Raw genomic sequence first — 18646 nt, 5'->3', positions numbered from 1 at the left:
GTTGCTTTGAGGGGGGGGGAACGTCCGCATATCACTGACATTGATTTAATGTATTGTAAGTCATTGTTTGTCTTTTACTGGTTGCCTTGGCAAGCTTACCGATTTTCGTGAGAGACTTGTAGCCAGCTCATGACGTCATACCGGTTTGAAAAATACCTAGCGCGATCACTGAACATTTCCCGAACCAGTTTCTTGTTTACAGAAGAATGTCCTACATGGCATTGTGGCTTCACTCCAACTAACAACGACTCTACCACCAATGTTCATGCCCATGATGGATGTAGCCAAGTGATTTAATTGTGTGCTAAACTGTGTGCAACTTAAATGCTGTGTGGTTTTGTTTTCTGTGTGACAACTCATGAACTTGATAATACCCCTGTTGTTGGATAACATTTGCACATTAGCCAAGTGGCACAAGGGACGGACAATACACCATCACACAATCATACCACAGCTCATGCTGTCCTTTCTGCTATCCAAAGCCTTCTGAAAGCATTCTGAAAGTGCCCCTCATATATGTATGCAGGTTTAGTTGCACGATTAGGAAATGATGCAATGCATCAACACAACTGACGCAACATGTTTACTTGACACCACCATATTTCTGTTCAAACACAACACATTTACCCTTTTCAATGCTTTTTTTTATTTTAATCAAAAATGGACACATAGCACTCAGTAATGCAGTAATAAAGACACACTCAACAAACTCAAGGTCACCATCATCTCCTTCCTCCTAATTTTCTCTGATCTCAATTCAATAACAAATTTCTTACAAAAAGGTATCATACCTATACTTTCTATTTTCACAGACATTAACCAAGTTTTTGCATTCACTAGATTGAGCAGAAATTATACCAACATCTAGAGATTTTTTTTTTTTTAATCTACCACCTGCATCTTGAAGATGCACTACTGATTTTCAAAGAAACTCGTGTCCCTATTTCCCTTCAGCAGCTGTACTTTACATGTCACCGAGTATCTATTACATATATGGGTCATTCTCAGAAATGGTGGTCCAGTGAGAGTGAGTAGGGGTGACTCATTTGAAATCATGAAAAAGTAAAATAAAATTATTTCTACCACAACTTTCTTCATCTGAATCTATTCCTGAGACATTAAAGCATTGTTGTATGTCAATAAAAATGGTTTCTATACGTTGCTGTTGTTTTTGTGTGCTTTTCAATTGCGAAGTTCGGCCGTTTCCGGATCGCCGAAGCGTTACACGACTTTCGTGATCAACAATATGTTCAGTCTCATGGCTAAATGCAAACATGCAAACACCAACAAATTACTGCAATCGACAGTCAGGAGTTCAGTATTGGACGTAGCAACACATCTTTTCAAAAACTCACACTGAATTTGAAGTTACAGGCTTCGAACAAAAAATTATGAATGTCGTAACGCATCGTATCCGGACTCGACGCGCGAACATCGGACAGCAATGTGCTCCATGACTTTGCCACATCACGGCTATTTTTAGCTCTTTGGCGCACAGGAAGTTCGAACAAGAAAATAGTCCTTTGAATCACAGCCAAATATTCACAGAAAACACCAGAATCATATCATTTGCTGAAACTCATGGCGTCGTTTCCTGACCTACGTTACGACTGAAGATGGTTTTTACTTAATTGTCGAGCCTGCAAAGCTTTGTCACAAACTTACACACCGCGGATGGCGACAATGTAGTGTCGGAAGGATATCGAGTGCAAACAGTCTCTCAAAGCGCGAAGTTTAGCGGAACAAAGCAGCCAAGAAGTTTTCGTATCCTCTGATTGTCGATGTTCGACATTCATCAAGTACTTAAAATGGGTAATCTGAACGCAACAGGAACTTTCAACAAATACAGCAAACTCTGAGGAATTGTGTTTTGTGTAGTTATTTTGGGTCAGACGGGTTTTGCCGGCAGGAAAGGCCAAACAGTGCAGATTCATGTCTGTCGCACAGGAACCGAAAGTGGTTCAAGCATTTTAATTCTGTGTTGCGACATTCACCTTAGTTTTGTTCCAAATGTCATTTTTTTAACCAATATTAGTTGAAGTCCTTACCTTTCATAACTAGAATGTGTTGGGTAGAACACAAAAATACTGCAGAACTGATAAAAAATGCACAAAGGATTGAAGGCTTAGGTGGTTTAAAGTTGGAATTTGGTTTCCATGTCAACATTCATCACGTAAATACAACACTTTAAAACGTCTCTTATTCAGCAACCAATTACTCTTTTTGTCTAATTTTTGCATTATTATGTATAGCAAACAATAGACTTCATAGTAAAAACAATTATTTTGTATTTCTTGACACTTTATTTTTTACTTTGTATGTAACACTTTGGACCACCATTTCTGAGAATGACCCATATATAACAAGAAGAGCAAACGCTCGATCGAGTCACTTTCGCAGTTCTGAATATTATATGAGGCATCAGATGGACAGGAAGAAATTGCTATTCACAACACAATGAGTCACGTTCACATAAAATTTGAGCCCGGTCACTTTTATAGTTTCCGAGAAAAGCCCAACGTTAAGTTGTGTGTTGCCGAACAGAAAAGGCTAGTTATCTCCCTTGTTTTTCTGATAACGTTCGTAAAAGGCTACAGATGTAAATACTTTGATGTAAAGAATAATCCTACAAAGTTTCAATCACATCCGATGAACTTTGTCAAAGATATAAAATGTCTAATTTTTCCTTTGACGCTGACCTGTGACCTTGAAAAAGGTCAAAGGTCAACGAAACCATCGTTAAAGTGTAGAGGTCATTGGAGGTCACGACTAAACAAAATATGAGCCCGATCGCTTTGATAGTTTCCGAGAAAAGTCCAACGTTAAGGTGGTGTCTACGGACGGCCGGCCGTTGGCCGGCCGGACAGACTAACACTGACCGATTACATAGTCACTTTTTCTCAAGTGACTCAAAAATGGATGTGTGTGTGTCTGTGGTCGCCATACCTCAGAGATGGCAAAAGGTAAGCACAAGATATTGTGCATGCACACTGCCCTGGAACCACAGATGTGCACCTGGGTTTTAGTTTCTCGAGACATTGTTTCCTTCCTCGGATAATGACCCTCCCCATTAATGAATACAGCCTATATAATAGTGCAAGGGAGGTAAGTCATGCTTTGTTGCTCATCATATAAGTATACCGTGTCATTCTCAAGGGGTGTAATATTATCAGTTGAACCTGTACGTGCGCGCTCGAATGTGTGTGTGTGTGAGTGTTTGAAAGACAGACAGACCAAGAAAACCAGAAAGATCAGGATCATTTGTGTCACTGTGTGTGTGTCAGAAACTCCGGGGCAAAGCCGGGCCTGACTGCTAGTGAAAGAAAATAAGAAAGAGGAATAGCAAAGCATGTGAATTATCATGCAGTTAGCATTCTCAAGTCTGTTGTCATTCTTGGCCTTCAGACTACCTTTCCTTGCAAGATTCTCATTCAAACTTTCAAAATAAGAAAATTCTCCTTCAATGCACCATATTTATGCACAGCAGCTTCTGGTGAACTTTGAACCAGATATGCATATCAAATGAGATATTAGGAGGCACGCATTTATAGGTAAAACGGAAAATAATTTATTTCTGCTCAGGAAACAAACAAAGCCAGGACGACTGATCTTATTCATCGATACCTTATTGTCGCTTGCCTGAGAAACGATGTCTGCTGCATTGTTGTTCCCAGCCTCAGAAAAGAAAAGATCAGTTGGACCTGGATTAAAAATATGTAAAGGTCCAAATGTCCTGGTCCCCTTGGTATCAAAATGGACGGTCAGAAGACCTCCTACAGATCAAAACTATTGGACAGTCAACCCGCCAGGGATCAGACAAATGCATCAGATAAAAAAAACATGCGGCCATGACCAAAAACAGGATCCAACACTACTTTTGTTAGCAGTTGTCTGCTATTAGCAGTTATTAGTCATTTCCTTCAGGTGATTTTCTCATTTCACCTAGGTGTTTCTTTTTGTCAAAGTGTTTCTTGCTGTGAATACGCTGCTTCTCTCTGTAATGCTGAAGGCGACTGGGGTTCAATTTCAAGCGCTGACGATAAAGACGCATGTACTGGCGCTGCTGTTCTCTTTTGCTTCTTTCATCACCAAAAGCTGCCCCGACACTTAGCCCAAATCTGTTCCTTGTCAGGAAGGCAACTGGAAAGAAAACAGCATCACGCGCTGAAATAAGTCATGTCTACACTCTTGCCATACTGTACTAAAGACTAAAAGCACAACATTTCAATGCAAAGACTCAAAACTGCACATTCCCATGATGAAAATACTCTAAAACTGCACTTTCCCATGATGAAAATACTCTATCTGCATGCAGAACTGGTCTTCTTTTGCCACACAGCATGCACAAATCAGTTGAGGCGTGATGAACATACACATGATATAATCGATAAAACCAAGTAGTTTCCAAAATCAACCTTGCACATAGCTGAAAACCACCAAGTAAACTCCTTGTCAAGCCACAGGTGATGCAATAAGACCACTCACTCAGACGCTATTGTTGTCATGGGATTTCTCTTTTGAGAGAGAGAGATTGTCTTTTTTGACTTCTTTTTTTCTCATGTAAGCGCTGTCTCTCTCTGTACTGTTGATGGCGGACAGGATTTTGTCTGATTTTCTGCCGGTATTGCCGCATGTAGAGGCGCATATACTCTGTAGCATTTCTATGACTGGCTACTGCAACAGCCGAGTTTGTGTTTCTTGTTCCGGACTTGCTGAATGCCAGAAAGGACACTGGAAAGAAAAGACAACTGGATTTTAACATTAACCCTTGCCACAGAGGAGCACAGTAATAAATTTTGTTCATGTTTCCATTGATCTACCAGAAAAGTTGATATCTTTTCCTTTCTCTGTATCTCCTGCAATGCAAACGCTCCCTTTCCCTGTACTGCTCAAGAAGATAAGGGTTTTCTCTCAAGCGTTGACGAGACTTGCGTTTAAGAAGTCGGTTTCTTTCCTTCCGATCACCGCTTTCTGAAGAAAGGGCTTGAGCGGAATACGTTTGTCTGGACCCCAAACCACCGGATGTGAGGTGCTGGAACAGCACTGGAAAGAAACAGGATCAGACTTTATTCAGTTGCCTCCTGTTTCGCCAACTCCTCTAAACTATCAAGGAATATGACACAAGTTTCAGGAGCTTATTTCAAGCAGAACAATGTTTGTGTGTGTAATTATACTATATCAATAAGCCATATACTAACACTTTCACCGCATTAAGGTTTTGGTGTGCTTGGTTTTTGCTCTGGGTCATAATTTTTAATGATACATTGTACCTAGCAAAATTGTATCCAGCCATCATGGTCCTCTGACCATGTGATACTGATAGTGATACGGCTGAAGAAGCAGGGATTCTTTTCTCTGTTCTGTTTACAGACAGCCATACGTAGAAATCCTGCCAAGCATGTTATGAAGCCATCATTTTCTCATGACCATCTGATGTTGCAATTTAATCTTTTCATGGTACTTTCGATTGTACATGCGCTGATTTTCCCTATACTGCTGAAGACGCATGGGATTCTCTTTGATCCTTTGCCGCGATCTCCGCTTATAAAGACGCATCTTTTCCTTCTGTGAGCTGCTGTGTGAAGCAAGGTTTCTACTTCCTGGGTCACCAAACAGATTTCCCACTGTCCTGCCCTCCACTGCTCGGGTATGCACTGAAAAGAGATGAGCTCTAAGTTTAGGGCCTGACAAGACTAGAAAGTGTGCTTTTCTAACTTTCCATCTAATCCTGCCTTCAACACCACATAGCAACAGTGTGGCGATGAGATTATTAGCTTACACACTTATATTTAGGAGCTGTGATTATGAACATGTTTAGCGTTCGTGATTGGGAGGTATTTAGTTCTGATTTTGTACCGCTGACGGCGAGAGGTATCAATACCACTTCCTTGTCTCTTCAAAAGGTATCGGATCAGACCCTATATTTGAGAGTGTGGAACATTGGATTATTTGCGCTGGTATGGATCCCCCCCCGCCCTTGTTACTATCATGTAAAATGTAAGGAAATCAAATTTATGGTAACCTGATGCCACAAATATTTATTTTTATTTCTTATGTGTGAATCTTTTCTTAGTGGCCATTGTTTTTGTCTATACTGCTGATGATAAAAAGTATTTTCTCTGATCCTCTGCAGCAATCTATGTTTATGCTGGAGAAGCAGTCTCTTTAACTTTCTGGCATTGCTTGTGTACGCGATCAGAAAAGATGAATTCTTTAAGTACAGGGTCTGACCTTTTTAGGACTCGGAAACCATGCATTATAGCTAGAAATAGCTGTTGTTTGTAAGGCTGAAGACGCTACCAGTTTTCAAAATCAGGAACACATGTTGAGTGCACTGTCTATCCTTCAATCTTTTCTTCAAGTGAAATGAATGTAATTGAAGAAATGCCATTTCAGATTTGAGAAATACATAGCAGCGTGGTTTCTTGCAAGTGCTGGAAGTAGGATTTGAAGAAAGCTGTCAGTACTTTCTTCCCTGCTGCAAAATCTTGGCCTTTTCATAATAATTCTTGCTTCAGACGCTGACGATATTGATGCCTTTCTTGCCTAACACTCCTGTCTGGAAAGTTGTTCACACATCTCCATGTATAGGTCAGAACTAAAAGCGGAAACAAAGCCATGCTAAATCATCATGACAGGCTCCAGCCTTCAAATCAAATACCAAGGTTTAATATCATTCATCAGAGGGGGCCGAAATCAGCCCATTACATATATTTTATTCACACCTAACTCCACACAAATTTTCAGTCACAAAGGTTCAGCAGTTAATTCATAAATCATTCTGTGGGCAAAAACCAATTATGAACATGCAAGTTCTTCTTTACAGACTGTTGGTAAGTATACATTGTGTGAATGTATAGACCTCTTCTGCACACAGGTAAACTGTCAGACACTAAATCCCTGCCATTGGAGCTTCTGCTTAGCTCGATACCTCCTATTATAGGCAATCTGTTTCTCCCGGTACTTTCTAAGAAGTTGAGGATCTTGTTTCAGTCTATTACGAAAGCGCTGTAAGGCTTCTCTTGCAGGGGCCCGCTGGAACCACCTGTTAGCTGTATCACAATGTCCTACTCCTGTGGTATGACCTTGAGTATTGCCACCACCGCACAAGGACCATACTGAAATGGGAAACAAAAATGCCATCATCTCTCTCTTTTCTTTTTCAATCTTTTTTTGTAATAGGTTACCAATGTTGAGTACACATGCTTCTTAATAACTACAGCTGGTAAAAGTGAAAGACATTACCAAGGGGCCTTAGGTTTTTGAAACGTGCACCACCAAATAAGTAATACGTTATACAGTATCAGAATACAACATACCACATTTCATCTTTGTTCACAATCTTTTTTTTTTAATTATTTTTTGTCAACCATTCTTTTGAAATGTTAAATCTATACACTTTCATAAATTTTCAATTTAAGTGTTCGGAAATCTTACCTCTTCCCAAAATTGGACCACTGGTTTCAAACACATTGACAGATCGCACGACAGTCAGTAACGAAAGTTTAAAAAATACAACCATGAAGCAACCTAATAAATTACTGTATAACCTACAATTTGCCACCTGGATTCAAGTAATTGATGTGGAAAAAAACATTACAAATTAATTTTAACAAATGAGCATATCACGAAGTGCTGCATCCACAATCACTCAGCTGTTTTAAAAGTTTTAGCTTTCCTTTTGACCATCCGGTTTGCCTTCAGGGCTTCTTGCCGTGTGAGACGGTAATGAGCAAGACAAACTAAAATGTTCACTTGTGCAAGAAGATTCCAATTCAAAGTGTTCCTTCCTCTTTTTGGCCAAGTATCTTTTCTGAGCTTCTCTGTGCCTCTGTTTGCGCAGTTCTTCCATGACTGGATTGATTCTGTTCCCCATGTTTTGGTATCTACCAGCTACACCATGAGGAGTCCCCATCCTGTGACGATAGAAGTTGGAGTGCATTCTCTGCATGCCTTTGAAGGGAAGTTTTTGTGGTATCAGATGAGCTGAAACCAGTAAAAAGAACACAAGAAACCCTGTAGTATCACTTCAAAATGAGCAGAACTAATCCTCCCACAGGCAGAAACTTCAATGACGTTCATCTCCAGCTATCATTCACATCTACTCCTAACCGAAGTCACTGTGTTCAATAGCTAAATTCTCCTCCCACTGTTCAGTCAGCCTGTTCTTCGTCATGCTCAACTGAAGTAGCTGGCTCTTCCTCTGTCTCATGTTCCATACTTAGTTTCATTCGCCGGCGCCTCACCCTCTTTGCAAAGAGTCTGACACGCCCCCTTGCGCGATCGCCTAGAGTACTGCGAGGGATGCCGTAGAGCTCAGCAGCTTTGCGAAGAGTGAGCTCTCGGGATCTGATGCGCATGACAGCCTCACAAACTCGCTGCAACTCTTCATCCCCCGCCACTGCTTCGGCATCTGACACACACAACAGGCTGTTTGTTACTAATCTTTAAAGGCACAGTAAGCTTCCCGTAAACCATCACAGATACTGTCAGGCTTTTACACACAGTACAAACACCCTTCCATTTGAACGCTCACCAAACGGGAACATCCCAGGTGCCCTCCGTAAAGCGAGAGCAATTTTCAAAGAATTTATTTTTGCGTGGTTTATCTTACCCCTGAGCCATCGTGAACCCGTGTGATCAAGTTTCCCTTTTTCACAATGTAGTCGTCAGTAATTTGAATGTGACTCGCTGTGAGCTTATCTGTAATAGCACGTTATTAAGTACCTCTGACTATGCACGAAACAAACAGCTGTGGTTCACAAGAACTCTAGCGATGGCTTTTGACTGTTCAGAGGAACTGGCGATAGGTATAAACCGTCATCTGCTACGAGAACCACGACCTTGCGTGACCCTGCTTCCGGGCTTTTCTTTTTTCAAACTTTCAAAACTTCGAATTGTACTGATCTTGTCTTGATGAAAAAAGAATTCTTTTATGATTTAAGAATGTTTGTGTAACAAGCTGTCAATTTATTATTTAGATTTTTTAAAAGTTAGGTCTAGCGCCAAAAAGCACCACGGTCCGATTGTCTCCAACACAATCCGCAAAATTAATTCTTTGAAAATTGCTCGCTCTTTACGTAGGGCACCTAGGATGTTCCCGTTTGGTGAGCGTTCATATGGAAGGGTGTTTGTACTGTGTGTAAAAGCCCTACAGTATCTGTGATGGTTTACGGGAGGCTTACTGTGCCGTTAAACACTACACCAAGCTTCCATCCCACTGATGGTCTTTAATCAGAGGCACATTTTGACAGCAGAAAAAAACCTCTGGCAATACCACAATGAATGCAGAAAATGAAGCCATTTTGTTGGTATACGGCACCAGCAAGTCTCTCAAATAAACTCCTCAAGCTCTGTTACTGGCAAGTTTATTTCTTCTAGAAACTGAATGACACAGAAAAACACATCATATGATGTAATAATGCGGTAGCGAAGACCAGGGGTTACTATCTGTCTCACAAGTGTGCACATCGGTTCAGTGCAAGTCTGTCAGCCACGTATCATATTCATAATCAGTTACTACTGCACAGAAATAAAGGCAGGCTACTCTTTGCAATGCTTGTCATATATTTAAATTCGACTCTTGCCCTTGCTTGTTAAAGCCTATGTGCACATATCACACACTTGTACTTTATAGTTTGAATTTCATAACACTCCATAATTATCTCTCAGTCTCGCACAAAAAATGTTTTGTGTGTGACGTATGCATCTATACCAACATTAACAACACAATTAACCATCATAGAAAATTGAGAAATTTAGCACCAGTGTCAATTCATGTTTCATGCCTGTTTTGGATGTCAATTCCCAAATGTCATCACCCAAAATGACAAAACAGCTTTAATCCGTACATAAATTCTGTGCAGTGGGGATAGAGAAAGATCAAAACTACTTTTCTGACTTAAGATTTGCCAGCAAACACCACAGCGATGAACTTTAAGAAATTGAGGCAGATGTTCATTACCCTTGCAATGGCACATCAACATGCCAAAGAAACGATTCATTTTTACCACCTTCAAACCAACACCATCACATCAGCCCCAAAATGTGCCTTTTGTCGTTATATTTGTTTTTGTTGTTTATTTCAGAGGGGGACTGCGATCCTGCTCCTCAACAACCCTTTATGCGCATCTTCCTACATCCAAATGGTGTCTCTGCTGTTACAGCAAAGTACTACAACACATGATGAGACTACCACATTCAAAATAAGGAAACACAAAAGGCTGCTGTTCCCATTGAGTTCCAGCATTCAGCCAGTATCTTATCCAGGTGATGTACACAAAACTTGTCAGGTATTCATAAACAAGGTGAGATCTGAAATACACCAACACGCATCTTTCCCCTTGTTATAACGGCAGAAGTTGATATACCAATGTAACGAAGGACCCGAAGACGATGTACGAGTGAATACCAACCATCCAACAATTTTTTTCCGCCTTTATACCACAAGAGGATCCAAGTTGTTGCCTTGCGTGTATATCAATGCAAAAACTGTATCAATAAATAAAGAGAATATTTTCCCAACCTTCATGTCAAAACATACGACAAGGGGTAGTATTCAGGACATTGTAAAAAGCAATGAAAAAGTCTGACACAGTAAATAAATTTAAGAATGAAACTCATTTATTGACCTTTACAATGGCACCATTATTACTACTACATCATTCACATATGATTGTTTTAGAATAAAAGCCAAAAAACATAAACAGCACACAGTGGTGACCAGGCTAGACTCGGAAGAAAACTTTGACATACAAAAACGTGCAGAGAAAGTGCCAGAACAGCACATATCCTGGTAGGTCTTGAAGCCATCCCATGTAACATTGACATTTTATTTTCAATAAGCACCAGCTGATGCAGGCAGAACAGTTTCAAGCTGACTGCCAATGCCGCATACGTTGATGAAGCTCCAAATCTCATGTTTTCTTTGTGTGTATGCTTCCAATTAACACTAACTATCCCCCAGCTTCACAGTTTCAAGTTTCGCATATGCTGGCAACATGTATGAAAAACTATTGTAATGCAAGCCTTCTTGTTCCGTTCTAAAGCAGCAAACTTCATAATGGGAGGAGAGACAGAGTGTAAAAAACAAGTTTTGAGTCTGAATGCAATTGCTCGTTTTAGTTTAGAATGTCGTATAACAGTTCAGTCCAAATAAATTAAAAACATAATGCTAAAAAAAAAAAACACTTCTCAAAAAAAGAAAGATTACCATTACACAACTCGAAGATCAACTAAAGTTCAATTCGGCTTAGCGTACTAAAAAGTCCTCGTGCTGTTGTAGATGCTTGTAGATGTTGAAACACATCCCCACCAAACAGTTACGAAACTTTGCACAGTAAGACCAAACTCAACTTCAACCGGACGAGTTTGTAATGATGGCACCTTTCACACACACAGAAGCAAAAAAAAGCAGCAGCAATCCTCGTCTTGTGTGCTTCACACTTTGCCACACACAAAAAAGGAAAAAGTATGCACTTCATTTACAAACAGCAAAAGCTTCAAAAGATACCATGTATCAAGTGATCATACAATTGGAAAGTGCACAAGTTACAAATTACGTTTAAGCTGGTTTTCCGTACCTGCAGCATAACTTTTCTTTTTTTTCAGAGAATAAAGTTGTATAATGCAGTGTAGCCAAATAAGGTGAATCCTGTTCCGATTAAAAGGCTTCTATAAGAAGGCTCACCTCTCTTTACCATTTATTGCCATGGTTTCAGAAAAGTTAGGGGGGAAACATGGCATCATGACATATACCAACGAACCAGGTGACGGGGGTTATTTTCAGCCCTTCACACTCATAGGCTCAAAAAATCCAGAATTGAAAAATAATGCAGGGTTAAAAAATCAATTTGCACAGTTCACGATCATATGCATGACTGAACTTTCTGCAGATGCATTGTTACAAATCCATGCTTGCAAATGCAAACAAGAAGACAATTACATTTACAATTTTACTTCACTTTCATGACTGAACAAAGGTGTTGAACACAGAGACAAGGACCACTGCTTTTCAACAACTGAACATCCTAAAGAAACATGTCAATGGCTTGGGGAATACTCCTGTTAATCCACAGAATAAGGTCTCACCTTCCGCTAAACTAGCCTAAACTGCAAGATATTTTCAAAAATCAAACCCAGCCGAAGGTGGGTTTTTTTTTTACAAAAAAAAGATTGTTTAAAATCAAACACAGCTATAACATGATATATTTTATCCCAGGTATCAAAAACATTAACAAATTATTATCCTGCTTACTATAACTTCCAAAGAATTCAACAGGGGAAGAAAACAAGGAAATTCCAATATGATTAGCTTCTAATCCCCTTCAGCTGCCTGGGGGTAAAAATGCCATGTAACAAGATGAAACTAAGGACACTCTTTAAACTCCACATGCAACTAATGCCTGCAATTGCACTCATCTAGTCTGCTGCAGCACTTCACTTCAACCGGAACATTTCTTAGTGCAAGAATGTGAACTCTCCATTTTCTAGATGATGTGTGCAAAAAGAAAAACCCTTCTTGACTTTCAGACACAGAGTTAAGCACACTTTTGGCAGGTAACTGTCATGTCAAAAATAACACCATTATCTTACACTGAAAACAAGATCTTGAGAAAAATATATATATATTTAAAGATTTTCCCTACAGTACTTCTCCCTCATGTTTAAATAGGACATGACACATGTAAATATGTTTGCAGAAATAAATGTTGCATAATTACACAACCAACAAGCACACCAAAACTGTGACCAATGGGAAGATTGAATGAGCACCTTAGGGTGGTCATCATTAGAATTTGTTTGGTGAGAGACTGGTGCCTGTATAGACACTCAGCCATATACAAAGTTCAGCAAAATTATAATGACAGTATCTCCAGTATCCAAAATGTCCACCCTCTTGAAGTTTAGAGAATGTCCTTTGATAATGATAAACAATGAACAGAACGAACATGAAGATACAGGCATCCTCAACACAAAGACTTACCTTAGCATTCTTTTCAAGCCTTCAATATCAGTCAAAAATACTTTACATTTTCCCATTATCAGAGTATACTTCCATGACCTTCAATAAAAGTGATCATCTACATTGCTTCTTTACTGTTAAGATTTCCTGTGTGCTTCAATTTTCTTCTTGTTACAGTACATTCAGCACAAACTTAGTATCAACAAGCTGACAAAAAAGACATTTTTAATAATCAAAAATCTGCATCTTCAAGAACGTTTCCTTTGACAGCAGACATCTGAAAATCTTTGCAAGCAACTTTCCAAAACGCAACTGATTTTGTCTTCAGCTTAAAAAAAAATTGCCTGAACATTCACTGTATCCTTGCCTGTCTTTTTCATTAGACTGATATTGAAGACTTTACTCTGATGTCTTGGCCTCTCCACTGAACAACAATAACGGAAAGGACAGAACATAATAATATATTTGGCATTTCTACCCCTCTTAGTGCAGCTACACTCATCTCCCCAAGCCATGACAAATGGGGTGCTTGCTGGTGTGTACCTACATTCATTTTTTTTTAAACCAAGTGACATGAACCTCAGGGATATCATCTAAAACCCAAGTTTAGTGTGGAAGCATAAGAAAAGTTACTAGTACACCAACATGAGACTTTCACAAGATTGAAGATACCAAACTGAAGTCAAAAGAAGCTGACAATAAACACATGATACTTTCAGATATCTTTTCCTTTTTATCACAGTTTGTGTGCTTTCGGTACATTTTCTTTTGTGAATCCAAAGTTATATGTATATATTTTGGGATTCAGGAAATAATAAAGATGAAATTATTTTTGGATCGATTACTAAAATTTTAATTCAGATTTTCAATAACCAAACTTATTCATTTTTAAGCCTCCAAAGCTAGAATGCAATCCAGGGATGTTGCCACAAATTCATACCTATGGGACAAATGTCCTGAGCTCTTCGACATCAATGGGACATATGACTGCTTTCAGTCATCTTAATAGGACATTAAAATTTTGTGCAAAACACAAAATCATGTGCACACACACATATCAGTATATGCACCAACATTGCGTGCGTATATTGTTTTATTACTTTTGTTTCAAACAGGACACACACAAAAAAGAAAGCAAAAACTTCAGCACTCTTAGTCTTACTTTGATTGGCACACAAACTGCATGATTTCCTGACAAGAGCTTTTTTTTGACAGATTTGACAAAACAGTTTGCCTATATAGATGGTCTCTTTTCTGTCAGATTCTAACCAACTAGTACTAAACAGGGTCAGCCATGAATAGTTAACCTCAATAAAAGACCGTTTGTGTGAATTACCCGCTGTACCGACACCATCAACAAACTTTACTTTCCGTGATTGTGGAAGTTTCACACTTGCTGTGTTTTCCCATGTTCTTGGCCCTAATGTAGCACACGAAGCCCTTGAATGCCAAACGTGTTCAGCTTTTGCTGTTCTTTGGCAGGCTTTAGTTTTTTTCGGTGGCATAATTCAGTGCCGTGCGATTCGTCTCTAACCAAAAGCAAATTAACTCCGAGGTACGGATATATCCGTACCCACTCATATGGCTCTATCCGACTTAGTACGGATATATCCGTACACACAGTCACTTCCTGTAACGTTGATCTAACGCCTGCATTCCAGCGTGTTGATACACAGTTTCTACAATTCTGAGTGACCTGCTGCAGCACAGCTGGTCTCGGCTAAAAAAAAAAACCTTGGTCAACATAGGTGGGGTAGAAAGTAGCAGACGCGAGCCTTGGTCAGTTGGAGTTGTCTCCTGTACTCCTAACTTTAGTGTGCTGTAGACGGGTGTACGCGAACAGCTCATACCGCAAACGGTTCGGAAAACGCAAGATCTATACTGCACAACTTCAGTGCACCTGTACGCGAGAGCGCTGGGTCGCTGTTTGAAGATTTCTATCATGGAAGAAAAATTATCAAACAACGCGCTGTCCGAAGGAATGGAGTTCTTATCGGACAATGACCACGCTCAGTTGAAAACGATAGGACATCTGACCGCCATGCGGCTATATGAAATGGACATTTGAGCCTTTTAATCGGTCGATGTCCGATGCCTAACAACATCCCTGCAATCAAAATGCTTGACCAAAATTTCAATCAAATTGATAGAAAAATGAGTGTGACAGTGCCACCTCAACTTTCATTGAAAGCCGGATATGACGTCATTTGAAAAAATGGTTTAGGAATATCATTTGGAAGAATTTTTATGTTTAGATCATGAAGATCGATCCAGTAGTTTCCTTGGAATCGATCTACACACACACATACAGTACACCACGACCCTTGTGCTTGCCGATGTGGCATGCATTCACCTATTTTTTTGTGAATACGTTTTGCTCTAGCCCTTTTTACGGTGTAAAGGAAGAAAACCGTGCTTTTATCATGGCACCTTGTTGTGACTTGTTTTTTGTGGAGCGTTATCAACTACCTTTACGCGTGAGACTCACGTGCTCTCTTTTTGTGTTCTGGTTTTGGTGTAAGCGCTGCAAACTGCGTAGTAGGCTATAGAATACGTGTGACTCACGTGCTTCTAGTTGTCAACGTCGGCTAGTTCCTTGTTCTTCTTTTGTAGAATAGACTGTTCCATGTATGAAGCATGTACAAAGTGCGTGATCAGTCACTGATTGGTTGTAATGGTAGTTTTACCCAACCCTTTTGTAGGAATGTTGCTGGTTGGTCAATATGATGACCTTTCACCTGTAAAATGGACTGTTCCATGTTAGTTTTTGTTTTCGATAAATAATACCGTTTGACCTGTTCTCATCAGTCGATCTGAGGGTTTTTATGGAAGAGTTTCGATGTTTTATGTAACGTATTAAAGTTAGCAAGTGAGCTGATGGAGTTCTTCTTGTAATGTTTTAAAGTCAACGTGAACGTTTGGATATTGTCAACGTGAACGTGTCTTGGATACAGTTTTATTGAAGGTTGTGAATTGTTCTGTGCCCTTCGTTGAGAGGCTACAGTTTGGTACACTGGTCAACCCACACAGCGCATAAGGTAATTTTGTTGCAACTTGTTTGTGTTGTATTTTGGTCGCCATTTTGTAATGACGGTGTGAGTTGTTTATGTGAGTTGGAAGTCTGACATGTTTAGTGTTTTAAGTTGTGTGTGTTTCTTTGTGTGTTCGTATTAGTATTCTTTGTTTTGAAAAACGTACAGCAATGATATGTGGACACTAGAAAGTCTCTGATGTTTATAATGATAACTTGTGTTTTCCGTGCTTAACGAAGTTCTAAGTGAAATGTTTCCCCGACATATCCAAGGCATACGTTAAAGGTATTTAGGCAAAGGCGCTTGCGGTCTGTGGTGATCGTTTGTAAACGAGCTTATTTGTAGTAACGCTATTGGGGAAAATTGGATGAGGATATATCTTGTTTGTAACTTTGATTAACGCAGGAACGTTGTCGTTTAGAGATTTTTAGTATGATAGGTTGCTATTGTATTCTTGGCCTTATGAGTCAACGCTTGTATTTTCCGCAAAGTAACCATTTTAGATTGGAACGTATTTATGCTAAGTTTCTTGAGCATTCTTGGTGTGTATTGTTTAACGTAAAGAACGTAATCCTTTCATACTCACACCACTCGCACATCGTGAGAGGTAACACACTCAAATAGTTTGTACAGTTATCTTGAAAATTATTTAATCTTGCTGGAACAAAGTAAGGAATGAATCAAGTAAACAGAAAATGATGTCTGCGTTTATTGTTTTGAATTGGATTTTTTTTTGGGGGGGAACAGTGTTGAGTGCGTTACACACACTAAAACATCACAGGCACAATTGTGTTAAGTAATCTACTCCCAATACCTTGTCTCAGGATAAACAATGTTTTTTTTTTATTACCCCTTCAATTTACTAAAGAAATATAAACGTTGAAGTGAAAACTTTTGAATATTCTTATTAGCATTTTTGTAATTAATGGCTGTTGGTGTATAAGTGTGTTACTTACACCAATATGTCAGCTGCAAAGTTAGTGTTAGTAACTCACTCAGTTCTTAAAGTAGGAAAAACGTGTACTAGAGTACCATATCACTTAATCATCACTGAAGTGTGTGTTGTTAAATGTATATTAACCTGACTTTGACATTTTTTCATGATGTATTCTAGTTTTACTTTTGTTACGGTGAGTTTTTGTTGGTGCTTGTAACACACTCAGATATTTTTTTTTCAAAACAGAATATAATTGCAACAAAACTCAAACTTACTATGACAAGAAAGTCTTCATTTACCCAGGACAGAACTGAAACAGTGCCCCAACATTTTTTGTTTTTGTGTGTGAGTGTGTTACATTAACCATACCAGCTACCTAGATATGGTAATAATATTGTTTAGGTTTTGTGTTCCTATGTTGAAGATTACCCAGCAGCATGATGGACAGACTTTTGGCCGATACCTCAAACCATGGGGATCTGCCTGGAAGTTCTGTGATACTCTGACCTATGTGGAGGAGTATAGTACCAGATCCCTCCCCAGGACATCCTCATGAAAATGCAGGATGTCTTCCTCCGTGATGATGGGAGGAACGTTTTGTACACATTTTAGTTGTAGCAGAATGTAAATGTAATACAGTGGAACCCACCTATTGAAACCCCCGCCCCCGATGTAAAACTCTTCCTTGTTAAGACTCCCTGTTCTCCAATGTTCTCTTCCTAAACTCTGTAAATTTACAGCACCGTCGTCCCCCCCCCCCCCCCCCCTTTTTATCCCTCTCTTGTAAGACCTGATTTTGTGTCATATAGACTTGGTTGTCTTTACACGGTGCTTCACTGTACCTCGTCAGGTTTTCACAAGGAGCACAGACACTCTACTTTTTTTGTGGCATATTTCCTTGTGTGGTCATCAGTGCTATTAAGGGTTTGTTCACTTTCCCCACTTGTTTCTGAGCCATGTGCTATATTTCCTTATTTCTATGTTCAGTAAACCTACTTTTTGATAAAGCAATCATATCTTTACACAACCAATAGGTGTTGGAGTTGTATTTGAGGCCTACAATTAAATTTGCTTAAAGCAAGCCATGCAAAAAAGACCCAACTGTGAAAACGACAAAAATTGGTGTTGTGTAACAAACTCAGAGACACTTTCTTTGCTGATATGAATTTACCAGCATGCTGAATGTGTCAACAATAGTTTCAATAGTTGTGTAGCAACCATGGTGTCATTCTTACAATTAATTTCACAATTAACTGAATGCACGGAATAGGGACAACGTTTTGTTTATGTTATGACAGTGTTTTGTAACACACTCATTGGCGAATAAACAGCATTTTTCTTGATAACTTCAAAATCCGCCTTCAACCTGAAGATTTTTTGTTGGGTTTATCAAGGTTTTTTTGTACAGTGTATTGTTTTCATTACCAAGTGGATGGATATATGCTTTATACCTTACAAAATAATGTGAAGTAACACTTTTTTGGTGAAATGTAACACACTCAGTGTCGAAAGTGAGAAAATCTTCTCTATATTGTGAATTGGAGCATGGTAGAAGTCATAAGACATCATTGTTAGGTTGTTATGGTTTTGCTCTTTCATTTTTATATTTAGTCAAGTTTTGACTAAATATTTTAACATCGAGGGGGAATCGAAACGAGGGTCGTGGTGTATGTGTGTGTGTGTGTGTGTAGAGCGATTCAGACTAAACTACTG

General features: G+C 39.2%; 1 protein-coding gene across 13 annotated transcripts in view; it reads right to left on the bottom strand.

Annotated features, from left to right (window-relative positions):
* The window catches only part of LOC138981685 (mucin-12-like), a 145811-nt gene that overhangs the window by 111042 nt on the left and 16123 nt on the right, over window positions 1-18646 (bottom strand). Inside the window, exon 4 of one of the 13 annotated variants that reach the window (XM_070354699.1) lies at window positions 7126-7986. The exons of the other annotated variants lie outside the window; for them this stretch is intronic. Coding sequence (XP_070210800.1) covers window positions 7670-7986 — 317 coding nt within the window. The 3' untranslated portion in view covers window positions 7126-7669. Of the gene's footprint in view, window positions 1-7125; window positions 7987-18646 lie in introns of those variants that run through there. 13 annotated transcript variants of the gene reach the window in all.

The sequence above is a fragment of the Littorina saxatilis genome, linkage group LG12 (assembly GCF_037325665.1).
Source record: "Littorina saxatilis isolate snail1 linkage group LG12, US_GU_Lsax_2.0, whole genome shotgun sequence".
NCBI lineage: Eukaryota > Metazoa > Mollusca > Gastropoda > Littorinimorpha > Littorinidae > Littorina > Littorina saxatilis.
Note: the sequence above shows the minus strand (reverse complement) of the source record. Positions and strands in the feature narration are given on the sequence as shown.